At 36.1% G+C, this 15,722-nt stretch overlaps 1 protein-coding gene across 1 annotated transcript in view; it reads left to right on the top strand.

The window, feature by feature from the left end:
- Positions 1 to 15,722, top strand: part of KCNH7 (potassium voltage-gated channel subfamily H member 7) — a 153,202-nt gene that overhangs the window by 109,478 nt on the left and 28,002 nt on the right. Inside the window, exon 10 of the mRNA XM_039253434.1 lies at positions 13,322 to 13,574. Coding sequence (XP_039109365.1) covers positions 13,322 to 13,574 — 253 coding nt within the window. The remainder of the gene's footprint in view (positions 1 to 13,321; positions 13,575 to 15,722) is intronic.

Here is a 15,722-nt window from a genome sequence, read left to right as displayed (position 1 = left end):
ATGATTATGGTCACTTCAGCCTTGTCTCCAACCATTATCAAGAAGGAGTTATTTACAGCGGGCGCCATGCTATTTCTGGGCGAAGGGAGTTCTTAACAGTGGGGTCTTAGCTTCAGTGGTCCCTGAGCCACAGGAAATGACAGTGTGGCCTGGGGCTTTGAGCACAAAAAAGAGTCATTGCAAAAACACCACACTGAGGCAGTGAACACACTGCAGTTCTTCCATTCATTACTAATGCTCTTCTTTCAGTAATAGGATAGTGGAAGTAATGCATCCAATTTTTTTAACTCTTTAAAATAATGGTATTGGGGCACCTGGGTGGCTCAGTCGGTTAAGTGTCCGACTTCGGCTCGGGTCATGATCTCACGGTTCGTGGGTTTGAGCCCCACATCAGGCTCTGTGCTGACAGCTAGCTCAGAGCCTGGAGCCTGTTTTAGATTCTGTATCTCCCTCTCTCTCTGACCCTCCCCTGCTCACGCTCTCTCTCTCTCTTTCTCTCTTTCTCTCTCTCCCTCTCTCTCTCTGAGAAATAAATAAAACATTAAAAAAAATAATGGTACTATTCAAACAGGACTCTAGAGCGCAACTTCTCATGCTGGAGGATATGATGTGTTTCCAAATACTTTCTCTGGAGTCATAGAAGCACAGGAATAATTCAAACTCCATTCAGTTTAAGATCACTTACTACTCAACACAGATTTAACCTATAATAAAAATAATACACAGACACATCAAAATTTAGCTTTAAAACACTCTGTAAATATGACTTTTAAGTCCCTTTTAATTCAGATATCAGAGTAATTCAGCATGTATCAAACTTCATGAAATCAAGCCATTCACAATTTCTCACAAAATGAAAGTCCAGTATTTTCTTTAGTGGGAAATTATCTGAGACATTACAGGGACCTGGAAATTTATATTGAAATGGATATGTAAGTAGTCTACCTACTATGTCAGTGGGTTTATTTTTAATTTCTAATGTTTTTTATTTATTTCTGAAAGAGAGAGAGACAGCGTGAGCAGGGGAGGGTCAGAGATAGAGGGAGACACAGAATCTGAAGAGAAGCTCCAGGCTCTGAGCTGGTTGTCAGCACAGAGCCTGACAAGGGGCTCGAACCCATGAACCGCGAGATCATGACCTGAGCTGAAGTCGGATGCTCAACCGACTGAGCCACCCAGGCGCCCCTGTCGGAGTTTTTTTTTAAATCAGTTTTTAGGGGTGAAAATAAGCAAGAGTAAGTTCATCCAGTTCAGTTGTTCTTATAGTCTTAAGGCAGTAGTACTCAAGGAATTTACATATTTTTTATTGCTTTCTTGATTTAGACATATTGCTGTTTATGGGGATGAGTGTGAGTGGAAAAAATATATAAGCATTTCCTCTTTCATAGCAGCTATTCCTTAAAAACCTCTTTTTTGTTTGCATCTTGGGCTCCTATTAGTCAGGTGGGTCACCCCCAAAAGTCTATGCTCAATTTAGGAACCGATAAGAATCATTCTTATTCAGGGACCAGCACATCAGATAGTATATCTTCATACTCTGGAGCTATGCTAAATCATTTATATAAGTGCTGCAGTTCATTTTTTTTCCCACTCCACTGGTAATCTTGGATCAGAATGCTGTATAACACCACAGAACTGAAACATAGCAGCAGCTAGGAACACCTACAAGGATGAGAAGATAAGTCAAAGATTCATTCCACATAGGTATAATTATTGTATTTGAATCAGAGAGTTCCACTTGTAGCCCTCATCTTGTTCTTTGTTTTTCTTTTTTTGGTTTATGTATTTATTTTGAGAGAGAGACAGCACACACAACACACAAGCAGAGGGAGGACAGGGAGAGGGGAGAGACACAGAATCCCAAGCAGTCTCTGGTGCTATAAGCACAGAGCTGGTGGCACGGCTCCATCTCACGAACTGTGAGATCATGATGCGAGCCGAAACCAATCCCTATGTGTGGATGCCAGGAGACTGGGGTATTAGTCTTATTTTTTTAAGATGGATGCTTTAGCCCAGAATCTAACTCAAATTTTGTCTGCCTTATTCTATGACCAGTGCCTAATATTGAACAACAGACACTAACACTGAGGTCAGAGCATTATAATAAAGCATGCATGGTTAATAAAGATGTTTCATCTATAAATTAACTATACTTAGCATTTTTGCATAGTTTTTAATAACCATTTTCTTTTTATAAGAAATCTCTGAATTATAGATAATAATGTTTTGTCTGTCATCTATATTACAATTTGTTTCCACTCTCTTTTCAACATATTGGTTTTGTTAAAAATATCTTTTGGATACAAGTGTTTTTTAAAAATGTTTATTTTATTGTTTTTTTTTTTTTTTACTATGGTCCAGTTAGTCAACTTACATAGTTCTAAGATCTTGTCCTGATTTTCAGAGGTCCTATTAAAGGTATTGATTATACAAGTAGTGTCCCAGATTTACTTACACGTTTTATTATGTGATTAGAAAGAAAATTCTGTACTCTGTTTGAAATGTAGTTTTGTAAACTATTTTCTTTACATGATTAGAAGATAGTGCTGGTAGAATATAAATAAGTCGTTATTTTTCTGTTGATTCAAAATATCATCTTATTTATACATTAAATTGTCAGATACAATTAGTATACATATGTTTGCTTTCAAATTGGCTCTATTCGCTCATTCATATGGCAATATAATAATGATGTGTACTTAGTGACCTTATACTATGCTTTAATATCTGGTGAAGTAGATCAACCCTAACTAATCTTGTTTTTCTTATTTTCCCTGGCTACTTGAGCATACTTATTCTTCCAGATAAGATATATGATTATTTTCATTCAATAACAACAAGGCTGTATTGACTTTTGAGATAATCCAAAGATCAGATTGTCAGATCTGTCTAATGAGAGTCACAAATTGTAACCAATATCAAGATTTGCCAACAATGTCAAGAATGTATGTAATTTGGGGCTCCTGGGTGGTTCAGTCATTTGAACATCTGACTCTTGATTTCAGCTCAGGTCATGATCTCACAGTTTGTGAGTCGAGCCCCACATCAGGCTCTGTGCTGACAGCACAGAGACCCTCTCTCTAAAAATATATAAATAAACATTAAAAAAAGAATGTATGTAATCTAAGGCATAAGCAAAACATGGAAATACTTCTTTGCCCTATTAGTATGCATTCTGGCTCAGGTGTAACATGGCAGGTCTTTATACAGTGTATATAATGGCATAGCACTTAAGCAGAATGAAACTCCCAATCATTAAACTTCTATATTTTATAGTCTGGAAGTTACACAGCCTACATGACATTTTCCAAAAAGCCATGTCCTATAGTTTGTTTACCATAAGCAATTTAGATCACATACATCCTGCTAAAAACATTCCATAGATAGCAAGTACCCCACACCCTTCGTGTGTTTGCCAGGAGCTGGTCACTCCTATTTTGTCATTAGCTGGTCACTTTTCTTTCCTGGTGTTCCTTAGGAAACAAAGAAAATAAATTGTAAAACTGCTGCCAACCCTTTCTTTCCTATGAATATTATATTAATTTTTACATAATTCTGAAGTTCACATATTAAGTTCTCATCCTTACTGCACATTAAAATCATCTGAAATGTGTCAAGTTTCAGTGCTTCCAGATTCACTCTACAATAATTAAATCAGAATTGCTTACAGTGAAGTCTGAGGATCAGTACTTCTTAATATGTAGCCAGGATTGAGAACCACTGGTTTAAGTCTTTAAAAATAAAATCTCAGGGTGCCTGGGTGGCTCAGTCGGTTAAGCGTCCAACTTCGGCTCAGGTCATGATCTCACGGTTTGTGGGTTTGAGTCCCGCATCGGGCTCTGTGCTGACAGCTCAAAGCCTGGAGCCTGCTTCAGATTCTGTATCTCCCTCTCTCTGACTCTCCCCTGCTCATGCTGTCTCCCTCTCTCTCAGAAACAAATAAAACGTTAAAAAAAATTTTGTTAATAAAAATAAAACCTCCTTGGGGCACCTGGGTGTCCCAGTCGGTTAAACATCCTACTTGGCTCAGGTCATGATCTCATGGTTTGTGAGTTCGAGCCCCATGTCAGGCTCTGTGCTGACAGCTCAAAGCCTGAATCCCACGTTGAATTTTGTGTCTCCCTTTCCCTCTGTTTCATGTACTCATGCTCTGTATCTCTCTCCTTCAAAAGTAAATATTCAAAAAATGTTTTAATAAATAAAATCTCCTTCAATAAAATTTTATGATTTTCTTCTTAGAAACTCTTATCTTTGTTATTAAATTTATCCTTAAACTTTGTAAAGCATAGTCAGTTAAACAAATGACATATATTACACATTTCCATTTTTACCTGCTTATAGATAAGAGAGAGTCAAACTATCTTCTTTATAGCCAGCTAGTAAATTTCCTGCCTTGTTTTGATAGGGCTTTTTCTTAGTTTAATGTAATTTGGTTTGGTTAGGGGTTTTGGAGGATTTTCCTTGAGCATTTACATTTGGATGTTCTAGGTGTGCAGTCATATCATCATCACAAAGAAAGAAATTCATTCTCTCTTTTTGAATACTACATATTATGATTTTTAGTTCACTAGATCTCCCAAAATAATTTTGAATAGTAATAGCTGACTTCAATGAAAATAACTTCACCATTAAGACTAATACTTTTAAAATAGCTTTGCATTCCTGAAGTACATGCTACTTGGTCATTGAATTTTTTGTTCTTTGTTGATTGTTGGTTAGTAAATTATTTAGAATTTGCCTCTACTTTATGATGATATTGGCATTATTTTATATGCTCTTTTAATATTAGAAAGAAATCATCTGTAAAACCATGTGGTCCTGGAGCTTTTCATAATAGGTCTTTAATAAACATTCCTACTCTACTGGGTAATTATTTACTCTGTTTCTTCTTTGGCCAGTATGGTAATGTTTGTTTTGTGAAGAATTCATCCATTTCATCTATGCTTTCAAAGTTGTTGTAAAATTACATGTAGGATTCTCTTCGAACTCAATCTTTTCTGTATCAGCAGGTGCATTTGCTTTCTCATTCCTCAACTTGTATGTTTTGTTCTCTCTGCTTTACTTTAGTGGACTTTTGAAAGATTTATAAATTTCAATGGAGTTTGTTTATGGAACTAGATTTTGCATTAATTTATACTTGCCACTATTTTTTTTTATTGCTAGAGTTTACCCTCACTAATTCTCCCTTTTTGATATTCTCCATGTATTTCTGATTTTCTGGTCATGTTTTAATAATTTTTAAAACTTTTTGGATTATAGTCAGAGTTAATGGACTATATAACATTTCTACTTTTATAAATGTTTATGTACCTACACTTAATGTAAAAACAATCTGTAGTTGCAATTTTTAAGATGACTCATCTTTTATTAAGTTTTTCCAAAGCATTTAGCTTTTTATTTTCATGGGGGGGGGGGAGGGCATCTGCTCTCTTTTTTTACACATATTTTATTATTTTATTCACAGCATGATTAAATTATGTAATTCCACTAACAAGTACAGCTGGCATAAATAGATTTCAGAACATACACAGCTGGTTTAAAAGTCAGTTGGCAGAAGTAGAAATGTGTAGAACAATATCTGAAACATTTATAGTGCTGAGATAGCAAGAATCAATACATTTTACAGAAGAGGAATCTGATAGGTGGAGGAAGAGAGCTTCTACTATTTTGAGAGCTTCTCCTGTTTTGTAAAATTTCGGTAGTTGCTGATATTGTCATCACATTTTCTAGAAAACAATTAGAATTGTTGCCTGGCCCTAATTGTTCCTAACTGGAACAAAGTGAAAATGACATTTCTGCTACATTTCTATTCTTTGTTAGTTATTGTTAAAACCAATAAGTAAAATGACTGAGAAACATTTTTTCACCATATTAGGAGCAACTTTAGAAATCCACTGTAATGAACAGCTGTGCCAAGTCAAAAGAGTTGAAGGAACTCTAGACTAAGGTTGAAGTCTTAGTTCCTCCACACATACAATCCGTAATGCATTTATATTTAAGCTTTCACATATAAAAATGAGGTAATCACCACTCTCTATTCTTTATATAAAGTTGATAAGTCACTCAAATGTTTGATTCTAAATATTATCTCATGAGAAAGGCTTCTGAAATTAAAACTATGTTTAAGTTCACAACAACCTATCAAGTACAAGGTGGTACTTAAGTCATTCTTTTCATTACCTGGCAGGTTGCACTCCCTTTTCTTTTCTTTGTGAGCAAGCTCAGGTCATTTGCAGTCAATCCATTTAGGAAGAAGTATTTTCAGAGTATCAAATAGATTCTACTATAGTTTATTCTGTTAATGCCTGCCCTCACTCCCTCTCTCAAGTAGTTGGGTTCAGGAGAAGGTCCTGCAATTGTTTCTCAGTATCCAAGTTACTCCTGTTACCTTAAGAAAACCTAGTGAGTTCCATGGGTTCCCCTTGGGATCTCATTTCATACATGCTACTGCACCTTAAAAAAAAAAAAAAAAAAAAAATCAGGCTTTTGCTGAGTCAGCAGAACTCCAGAATCTGGGTAACAAGGCCATGGATATAAAAGCAATAAATCCTTTCTGCCTACTCATCATTACCCACACTCCAACTCATCCTTGGCCCTGGCTTAATCAGGGTCAGTTCAAAGTCATCTTCTGGAAACAGAAACATCTCGCATATGATGCTGTTAACTGAGAAAGACAAGGAGAAGAAGCAGAAGTGAAAACTGTTTCATTTTTCAGGGAATCGTTACTTGTATCAAGATTTATGACATTGTTTTCCCTGTCTATGTGTGGCAAGCTTCTGTTCTGTTCATGATTTTGTTTCTAAATGATGTAACCATGTGATAAATGTGGAAAAGTTACATGTCAAAAATTAGTTAATTTTCTCAAGGCTTATAAAGCCCCCTATCATGGATTGCAGAATATTTTGCTTTGCGGACAATCTGGCCAGATATGATATCCTTAGACAATAAAATAACTCCTTATTCTCATTAGTCATGTGAAGGTAAAATAAGAAAGCAGAGAGAAAAGCAGTTTGAGCTTCAGACTATAACTGAATATACTTGAATGTTTATAACTCCCAAAACAATCCACTTACTCATGATCAGTGGGTAAACATGAAATATTCAACATGTAATCTCCAAGGAAACATGAAAAATATGTGTTTCCTATTCCTTGATGATAAACCATAACCATAGCAATAACATGGTCTGGGATGACCTCAACATTAGGGAATGCATGAGCTTCTAGAATCCGCAAAGGCAAGGTTCAGTATCTTGTAAGTGGTAAAGATTTATCAAATGCTGAATGCCCTCATGGCAAACAATGATTCTATCAGAATCAGAAAGTGCTATAAAATATTAAGGCTGTACTCTAGGGAAGAGATTTAAGATTTAATATATTGCCTGCATCATCTATTTGATAATCACACTTGAGGGTTAGTGTTTCATAGGGAGTGTTAATTTGTGTTTTGATTAATCCTAATTTGTCAAGATCTAAGTGTATTTAATGAACCAGAGAAGCTCCTCAGAAAATTTCCTAATGTGAGTTATCATAGTTAGAAAACTTGTTCATATGATTAATTTGCTGTTTAGGGGAATCATTTGACACAGACTGTCTTCTTCAATGGTGCCCTTTTCAGTCTGCCTTTAGGAATGTCCCTCTCTGCAGCTATGTAAGTGAAACAAATCAAAAACCAGTCATTACAACATAAGCCTGCATTCCAATATTTTCTGGATAGGGGATATCTATAAGAAAATACATTGTGATTCTTTCTAGAGCAAATAGAGGGTTTAAAACACTATAGATGATGTCTGGAGAGCATCTTCATGAAAAAATTGCATTGTTGATCTCTTCTAACAGAACCTAAAATGTGTATCCACCATAAAAGAGTATTTTGCACTCCAACTTAAGAAGCAGGAAACAATGAATCATGTGTCTTAAATTTGAGGAAGGAAGAATAGAGTATATTGTGAATATTTAACTCAATTTGCAAATCCTTATCTATGAGCACCCAGGTAAAAGTTGAATGAGGAGCTACATTTATCTCCTGAAACCTTTGCCTTCCTTTAATCACACAGGAGTGAGGCCAGGGACCATGGAGACTCATAGAATAAAGGGAAACCATAAACTTCTGGGTGGGGAAGAGAATTGTGCTTTTAAGAGTATAGGTCACCTGCCCTACCCATTCACTGGACATATATTTATTGTTAAAGACAAAATTGTATTGAAGTATGATTACAAGAAAACTTTTTCCAGAGCAAAATCCAATAAAAGCAGACCCCCCCACCTTGAAGGATGATATAATAGTTTCATAGAAAAAACAATAATAATTATCTTAATTAATAGTCATTAATATCTGTCTTCTCAGACTCCAATGACTGAAGCCCAGGACACATTTCTTTAATTATAATCTGTCATAGACTTGAGCCAAACTTGTTTTTCACTAAAACACCAATATGTAAAATAAGTACTATAATTGTTTTATTAGCATAAATATAAAGTTTAATTTAAGGATATACTTAGTACAAAGAGAATGAGACTAATGCCATTTTGATGGGCACACTCATATCAAGTCAGAAATTGTGAGCTTATATTAACCTCAGCCTCCATTCCTTTCTGAATTTTGTATTCCTTGCTCAGTATGGAAAAAAATTGACTTCACACTGCATAATTGCAAATATTAACAATATTGTAGTATTTATTCCATTAGGCATGTGTCAGCAAATACACATTTGAGGGAAGTTTAGTGTAAAGTTAAATACTTCTGAATTAATAGTCAGTCATGTTTGATAGGTGCTTACTATGTAAGAGTTATTTCCATTTTTGCTCTTGTGTGACTCTTCACAGAGTTTCAGTTTGATTTGATTATGCTATTGTGTTTTATAATTGCTGGGTTATTCTTGTCTGAATGCCCTTAAACTTTGGGTCTTTTGGTACTACTAAACTATGGAGTTGATTGCTTTTAACAATCACAGAAAGCATTTCAAACTCAAAAGAATGAAGGTCTCATTTGTCTCACATAATTTGAGAGTCCCAAAGAGTTTGATTCACATAAAGTGAAGTAAAGGGGAGATAACCTTACATTTGTAAAATATTCAAGTAACCTTATAACATAAAAAAATATGAAATTTTTATTAGCCTTGAAAAAATTTTCTGGAACATCAGACAGTTTAAAAAAATCCCTCATAATTGCAAATATTAGAAAAGTTAAATTAGAGCTTTTCATTTACCTTAAATTAACTGCATTTTGAGGGTACCTTTGGACAACCATTAATATTATAAGTGTGTGCTATAAATGTCCATTCAGAGCAAAGTATGGGAAGTTCTGATTAACGCTGTAATTTTTTTTTTTTAATCTGGGCACTTAGAGAAAGGCTTTAGGGCCAGAACATGTTTCTTTTTGTTGTTGTTTTGTTTTTTGTTTTCATTGTTATGCTTCTATACCCAGTACAGTGCCTGATACACAGTAGATGCTTATTACATATTTCCTAAAAGAATGAGAGCTACATTACCAAGCTGCAGGCCATGAACCCGATTCTCTTTGATGTTCCTTGGTCTTTGAAATCAAATTAACTCAATAAACAATGACTCCAGACACACAGTGAAAGGTGCTGTGTACCCTCAGCACTTCAGAACTTGACAGAGAAGGTTATAGTGCATGTATAAGAAATAATTTTAACAATCGCAAAGCCAGCAGTTGTTAAAATTGTACCTGTATATTTGACATAGCTACCCTTTATAACCAGATCTTCTAGGCCTGGCAAAAATGCCAGTATTTGAGTGCTAAATGAGTAAGTTCTGGGTCAGAGAGTTTAGCAGAGGAACTAAAACTGATGAATAAAAGTACAATGAATGAGTAGGAAGTAAGGAGGGCAACATAGCTGGAACCAATGGAAAAGAGTATCTCAGACGAATACTACTTAAACCTACACCCTTCTCCTCACTCTTTGCAATGTTCTTCTACCTCTGTTTCTCTGCAATTCCTCTCTTTTAACTCTGCTTTTAAAGTCTCTTTACTTAGACATGCCCAAGATTCCTAAGCTGCTAACTTATGTAGGACATTTAAACTTCTGGGCTAGTAAGAGATTCAATGACTAAATATTAACTTCGGTGGAGTTTTACGTGAGTGATCTATGTAACTGACTTAAGAAAATCAAGAAAGTCAGTGAAGGATTAACCCCACAGGACAATTCCTTAATCAGGATAAGTCCTTCATGCTAACAGGTGTGTATCTTCTCTGTGGACAAGCAAATACTTCTCCTTGAAACTCTGTGGTACCTCCAACTTGTGACCATTCATTCCAATGGGTGTTACATCTGATAGGATAAATGCTACAAAATGACATTTAACAAGGACACTTGAGAAGAGAACAGAATGATGTTGAAAGACCCTCCCAAGTGCCTTGCATGGTCTTGTGAGTGTTTATAAGAATATTGGAATTCCAAGAACATGTTTATATTGATTTAGTAAAGGCCTACTTTCAAAAAGAATTTAAGACAACTTACAGTGAAAACCTAAGTGCAAGAAAGCCAAAACATTTAACACAAGTCAGAAACAGGAAGTAGAAGCTAGAGAGATGAGAGGAAAAAGAAGTCTTAAACTCTGTTGAGACAATGGAACACAAAACATAGTGGTGAATTTCCTGTTCGCCAGAGACCAAGGAGAATACAATGGATGTTGTATCTCTTGATTTCCAGCTAAAGAGAATTTACCAACTCTTCAGGAGCAATAAATATGTATGACAAAAGAGAGTCAGAAGTAAACTGTCTATGGAACATCTACAATGGATAGGATGATTTACCTGTATTATCACATTTAATCATGAGCATAACCCTGCTCAGTAGATATTATTAATTATTTTTACAATTGAAGAAACTGAATCTCAAGAAAATTGAATTGAATTGACCAAAGTCACAACTAGTAAGTGATGGAACTAGAACTTCCGCCCATGCCTATCTGATTCCATAGCTTATCTAACACGCTCAGAGAAATACGTAGTCCTTGCGTCTATCCCATCTGTACCTTCCAATTCAAAGCATGCATACACACCCAAGGGTACATACGTGTGCACGTGCACACACACACATACACACACACACACGTGCTCAGTTTTTTCCTTTCGTAAGCAGGCTATACTCAAAAAGTATAATGGAGGAACTTGAGGAAAATGCCAGAAATAGCAGCTATAAGCTCAATAATCTCATCCCAACTATTATAGAAGTGCTATTTCCCCATTTATGTGAAATAAAAAATGTCTTTTTGTGCCTTATTATAAATAATCCAAATCTTTATGGTTCGGAGGAGTGCCTAACTTGTTACTTGGTATGATGCTCTTTACATTTTTATCTGGTTGGGGACATCTGAGAATCATCTTCCAGGGAGGAAAAGTGTGCAGCGAGACCAGTGAAGTGGGGTTTTTCCTACTATAGCATCCTCAGATAAAGTGGTCCCATTTCAGAAAACAGTATGCAAACATTGCCCAATTCTAGACTAGCATCACTTGCCAAAGAATCCAATGTAGCAGGAATCAGCAACCTACCAGAAGGTTGGCTCTATGAAATGAGCTGGGTTATTTAGGGTCTGACAAAGAGTGCAGAAAGATCCACTACCCCGCAAAAGCAGAAATGAGCAAAGACTAGGCAAGTTATCGTTTTGGAGAGGGCTTCAGTCCATGCAGGAAATCTGGCAGAAGTCCAGTCATGTAGACAAAGTCTGAAAGATAGAGTTGAGGACAGAGGTTCAGATGAGTGCCCAGGAACTGCGAAGAAGGTTCATTTCTTTCAGGTCTGAGTCAGGTAACAGAAACTTCAGGACAAATGTCTGAGTTCCTTTAGCTATATGGAGCTGGGTAGGCAGTGTCTAGCAATTGGCACCCTATGTATTGGTAACTTATGGCAATTTTCAAAATTGTAAAAGCTCTCATTCCCTGGCAAAGAAACAGATAAAGTGACTTGCACAAGTGTCAATCTGTGGCAAATTCATGACCAGAACTCATGTTCTATGAGTTTTCTAAAATACCCTTGACCCATTTCTGTGGGTGACAATACAATGAAGGAAACAAGATCAGAGGTAGTGGCTGCCATATTTTAGGTCTCTCATTAATCCATTTGTAGGACACCACCGCCACTCTGACCAGTTGCATCACACAATGGTCCTTACAGATGCAATAGACCTGTGGCTGCTTTAACATTTAAAATGGAAATAAGTGTAAGGTAACTCAAATACGATCTAAGTTAAAGTTCTATGGACATATGCATTTCAATTATCTGCACATAGATTCATGATTATTTTTACCTTTAATGGACAGATACAGCAAGCTTGACCCAAAAGCTAGGAAATCCTAAAATTGCATTATTAGGCACTGTGTGCTGCCTCCTCCCTCTACTCCAAAGCATATTTAAATGGATTTTTTTTTTACTGACAGAGAAAAATCAACATGAGAATTAAAATCTAGATATGACACCCCAAGTAACTAAGACGCACACAGAGAAGTAAGAGTTGAGTAAGAGAAGGATATATGACTATATCCTGGGGATATTTATAAAATAATCTACAATTTTACTCAGTTGAAATTGAAGAGCACTTGTCACAAGTTATTATTTAATTTCTTCTACCAGTTTTAAATTAGTTACTGAGTAAGTTGTCAAAACAGTAGTGCTGTTAGAAGCTTTATGTTTGCATTGTAAACTCCGGCACGATTTCCATTTCTGAAAACAGAACTATACTTTTACAGTATGTTTGCTGTTCTCCTTCCCTTTCTCTATTTTCAGTGCTTATCAAAATATTTAGTATTAATAGTGTGCATATGAAGCATAAATATTCCACGTACTTGTTAGCTCAGAGCACTCTCTGGTATATGACATTTACAAATACCATGGCTATTTCGGGATCATTATTTTTACTAATTATAATTAAGATGTATACCAGAGATAGCAATCCAAATTGATTTGAGATTCCTTCAAAAGGTTGTCTTCCTAGCTGTACCGCCTTTCATTAGTTATGTCTTATTAATTGTCACATTGCATTATATATGTGCACAGTATGATGCTACCTCACATAATTCAGGGAATGAGAAGCAGTGTGAAACATCCGCATTATATTTTATGAGAAAGCATTTGTGTCGAGTCTGAATGCCTGCAGTTAATTCAGTGAACAAGTATTTGAGTTAAAATTCTGACATGTTTAGCAAACTAAGTATTCATTAAGGTAGGCGAGGTGGAAGCATTGTAAGAACTCGTGTGACAATGACTGCACCCGCAGCTCTGGGAGCAAGAAATATACTTTATTTCAAGTGGATCCACCCTGTGCACTGGTAGTATGAGACTCTTTATGTTTTTTCTTCAGGTCCTGAAGGGTTTCCCAGAATGTTTACAAGCTGACATTTGTCTACATCTCAACCAGACTTTGCTGCAAAACTGCAAAGCCTTTCGGGGGGCAAGTAAAGGTTGCCTTAGAGCTTTGGCAATGAAGTTCAAGACCACCCATGCGCCTCCGGGAGACACCCTGGTCCACTGTGGGGATGTTCTCACTGCACTTTATTTCTTATCCAGAGGCTCCATCGAAATCCTCAAAGATGACATTGTGGTAGCTATTCTAGGTGAGTGTTTCAGAACTGGATGGGGACAAATTCAGTTGCAGGGCCCATTTTAAAACGGTAGAATACGGGACTGCTCTGTTTATTTATGAGTACTATTTAAGATTGATAGTAATTTTAAAGCTTTATTTAAAATCCAATTCAAATCAAATCGACCTTGCAGAAAATACGTTTTCTTGACTGTCTCACGTTTTCTCCAGTGTGGAAACACTTCCATGACTCTCTTTAGTTCTTGGAAGCTACTTAAACATCAGAAGCCAAATGTCTGACAACAGTCAGCATTTTGCTTTTCATGTTGGAGAACCTTGGATTCATGCCTGAGTCCCTCACCACCTTAAATAAAAGTGTGTACATCGTGGGATACTTGCTAGCAGGTGCCAATGCCCTGTCATGAACTGTGTCTATATATGGACATCTGTTTGCTCTGTACTTTTACTTGCTGTGTCCCATCAAATGGAATTATATAGTCCTTACCTAAGTAGTATAGAGCTATTAACTTGGCACCCAAGGATAAAGGTGGTGAGGAAGTTAAAATTACTAGTAAATTAAACTGGTTTGGGTGCAAAAGAACGTCCATCTGTCCAGTCTGTGTCTTCAAAACCAAATTTAGTCAGTGTGAACTTGTAGGATTTCTTTGGACTATTAGAAGAGTGGCAAAGTGGAAGGGAACAGAGGCAAATGAGATCAGTGTTTCGTCCCTGTCACCTAGCCAGCAGGTTTAAGATTCAGTCTCCCTGAGGGAACATCACCTCCAATGTTTGTGAACATTTGCATTTTTCGTTTTCCTCTGGATTAAATCTAGCCCCATTTAGATAATGAGTATATAATCCAATGACTTCCTTTCACTAGATTCTGGATGTCAGCATGCAGAAGGACAAGGATGTTGTCATTTTCTCTGCTGCTGGATAGGACCAGAGTATGTCCTAGCACAGGATGAAGGAGTTCAAATGATTGCTATATATTTTGATCATTTTATTTTAACGACAGGGTTTTTTTTTTATCCCATATTGATAGGACACATGAGGCAAAGAATAAAAACATAAATCAGGTAGTGGTTACATAGTAAGTTGGGTTTTCACCAGATTCGGCCTTGGCAGTCTGCTCTGTATGTTGCCAGGAGAGCACATTCTACAGTGCTTTCCTGATATTAGAATGAGCCTACCCCACCTTCTACAGGGAGGTAACAAGCCTTTTGGCTTTATATGATAGTAATTGTGGAGCGTAGTTAAGCAGTACACGCTGACTGGCTTACTTTTTGCTCATTTACAGTCGTGTAAACTAATCAAGACGCAAAGCCCATGCTGAATGTAGTTGAGAGCTTTCCTTTGACAATATCTGTACTGAAGTATTAAAGCTATAAAAAATTTCAAGAGGTTCTTTTTTTCTGTCCACATTTCCATGTAAATCTGTACTTAAAATACTCATAAATTATGATTCTTCATTCCATTTTTGAAGCTAAGTATTTATTTAAAACAAAGTTAATGTATTCTCTCCCATATCAATTTCTGTCATGGAGATGTGCTCTCTGATTTCTAGCCATTAAATTCACATTTAAAATAAGAACATTACAGCATTTTTTGTCTGGTTAGAATTTTATCGTTTAAAATTCTTTAATAGTTTCTATAGTTGGGTACATATAAGTTTGTCTATCAAAAACTAACTGAACAGATACAAAAAGTTTTTTCTAAGTCTGAAAAGAAGCTTCAGGATATATGTAAAAAAGTACCATTTTACACTGCCATTGATGATCTTTAAAAGTTATAAGATCAATAATTTACTGGTAGTTGTTAACCATCTATTTCACAGATGTAATTTTTAAGTGTCTTGACATTCAGAGACAGAAAAACCTAAGTGGCCATGACATTCAGGTAAAATATTGGGAGGAGATTAAACATATCAAGTGTGAAAAGGTTTTGACTGGAATCAGAATGCATGGGATTTAAACATGGCTCTTCTCTCCCTCCCTTCACCCAACTAAGTAGGTGACCTTGATGTAATCAGTTTACCTCTTCAATCTGCTTAGTATTTAAATAATAGGGAGTAATTTCCTTATGAAATTATTTTAGGGATTAAATGAGATAATTAAATGAGATAATTCACCTAAGCATTTGACACAGTGCCTGGCACCTACTTAATTCTTAATAAGCATTT

The sequence above is a fragment of the Hyaena hyaena genome, unplaced genomic scaffold (genome assembly GCF_003009895.1).
Source record: "Hyaena hyaena isolate Hyena2069 unplaced genomic scaffold, ASM300989v1 scaffold_450, whole genome shotgun sequence".
NCBI lineage: Eukaryota > Metazoa > Chordata > Mammalia > Carnivora > Hyaenidae > Hyaena > Hyaena hyaena.
Note: the sequence above shows the minus strand (reverse complement) of the source record. Positions and strands in the feature narration are given on the sequence as shown.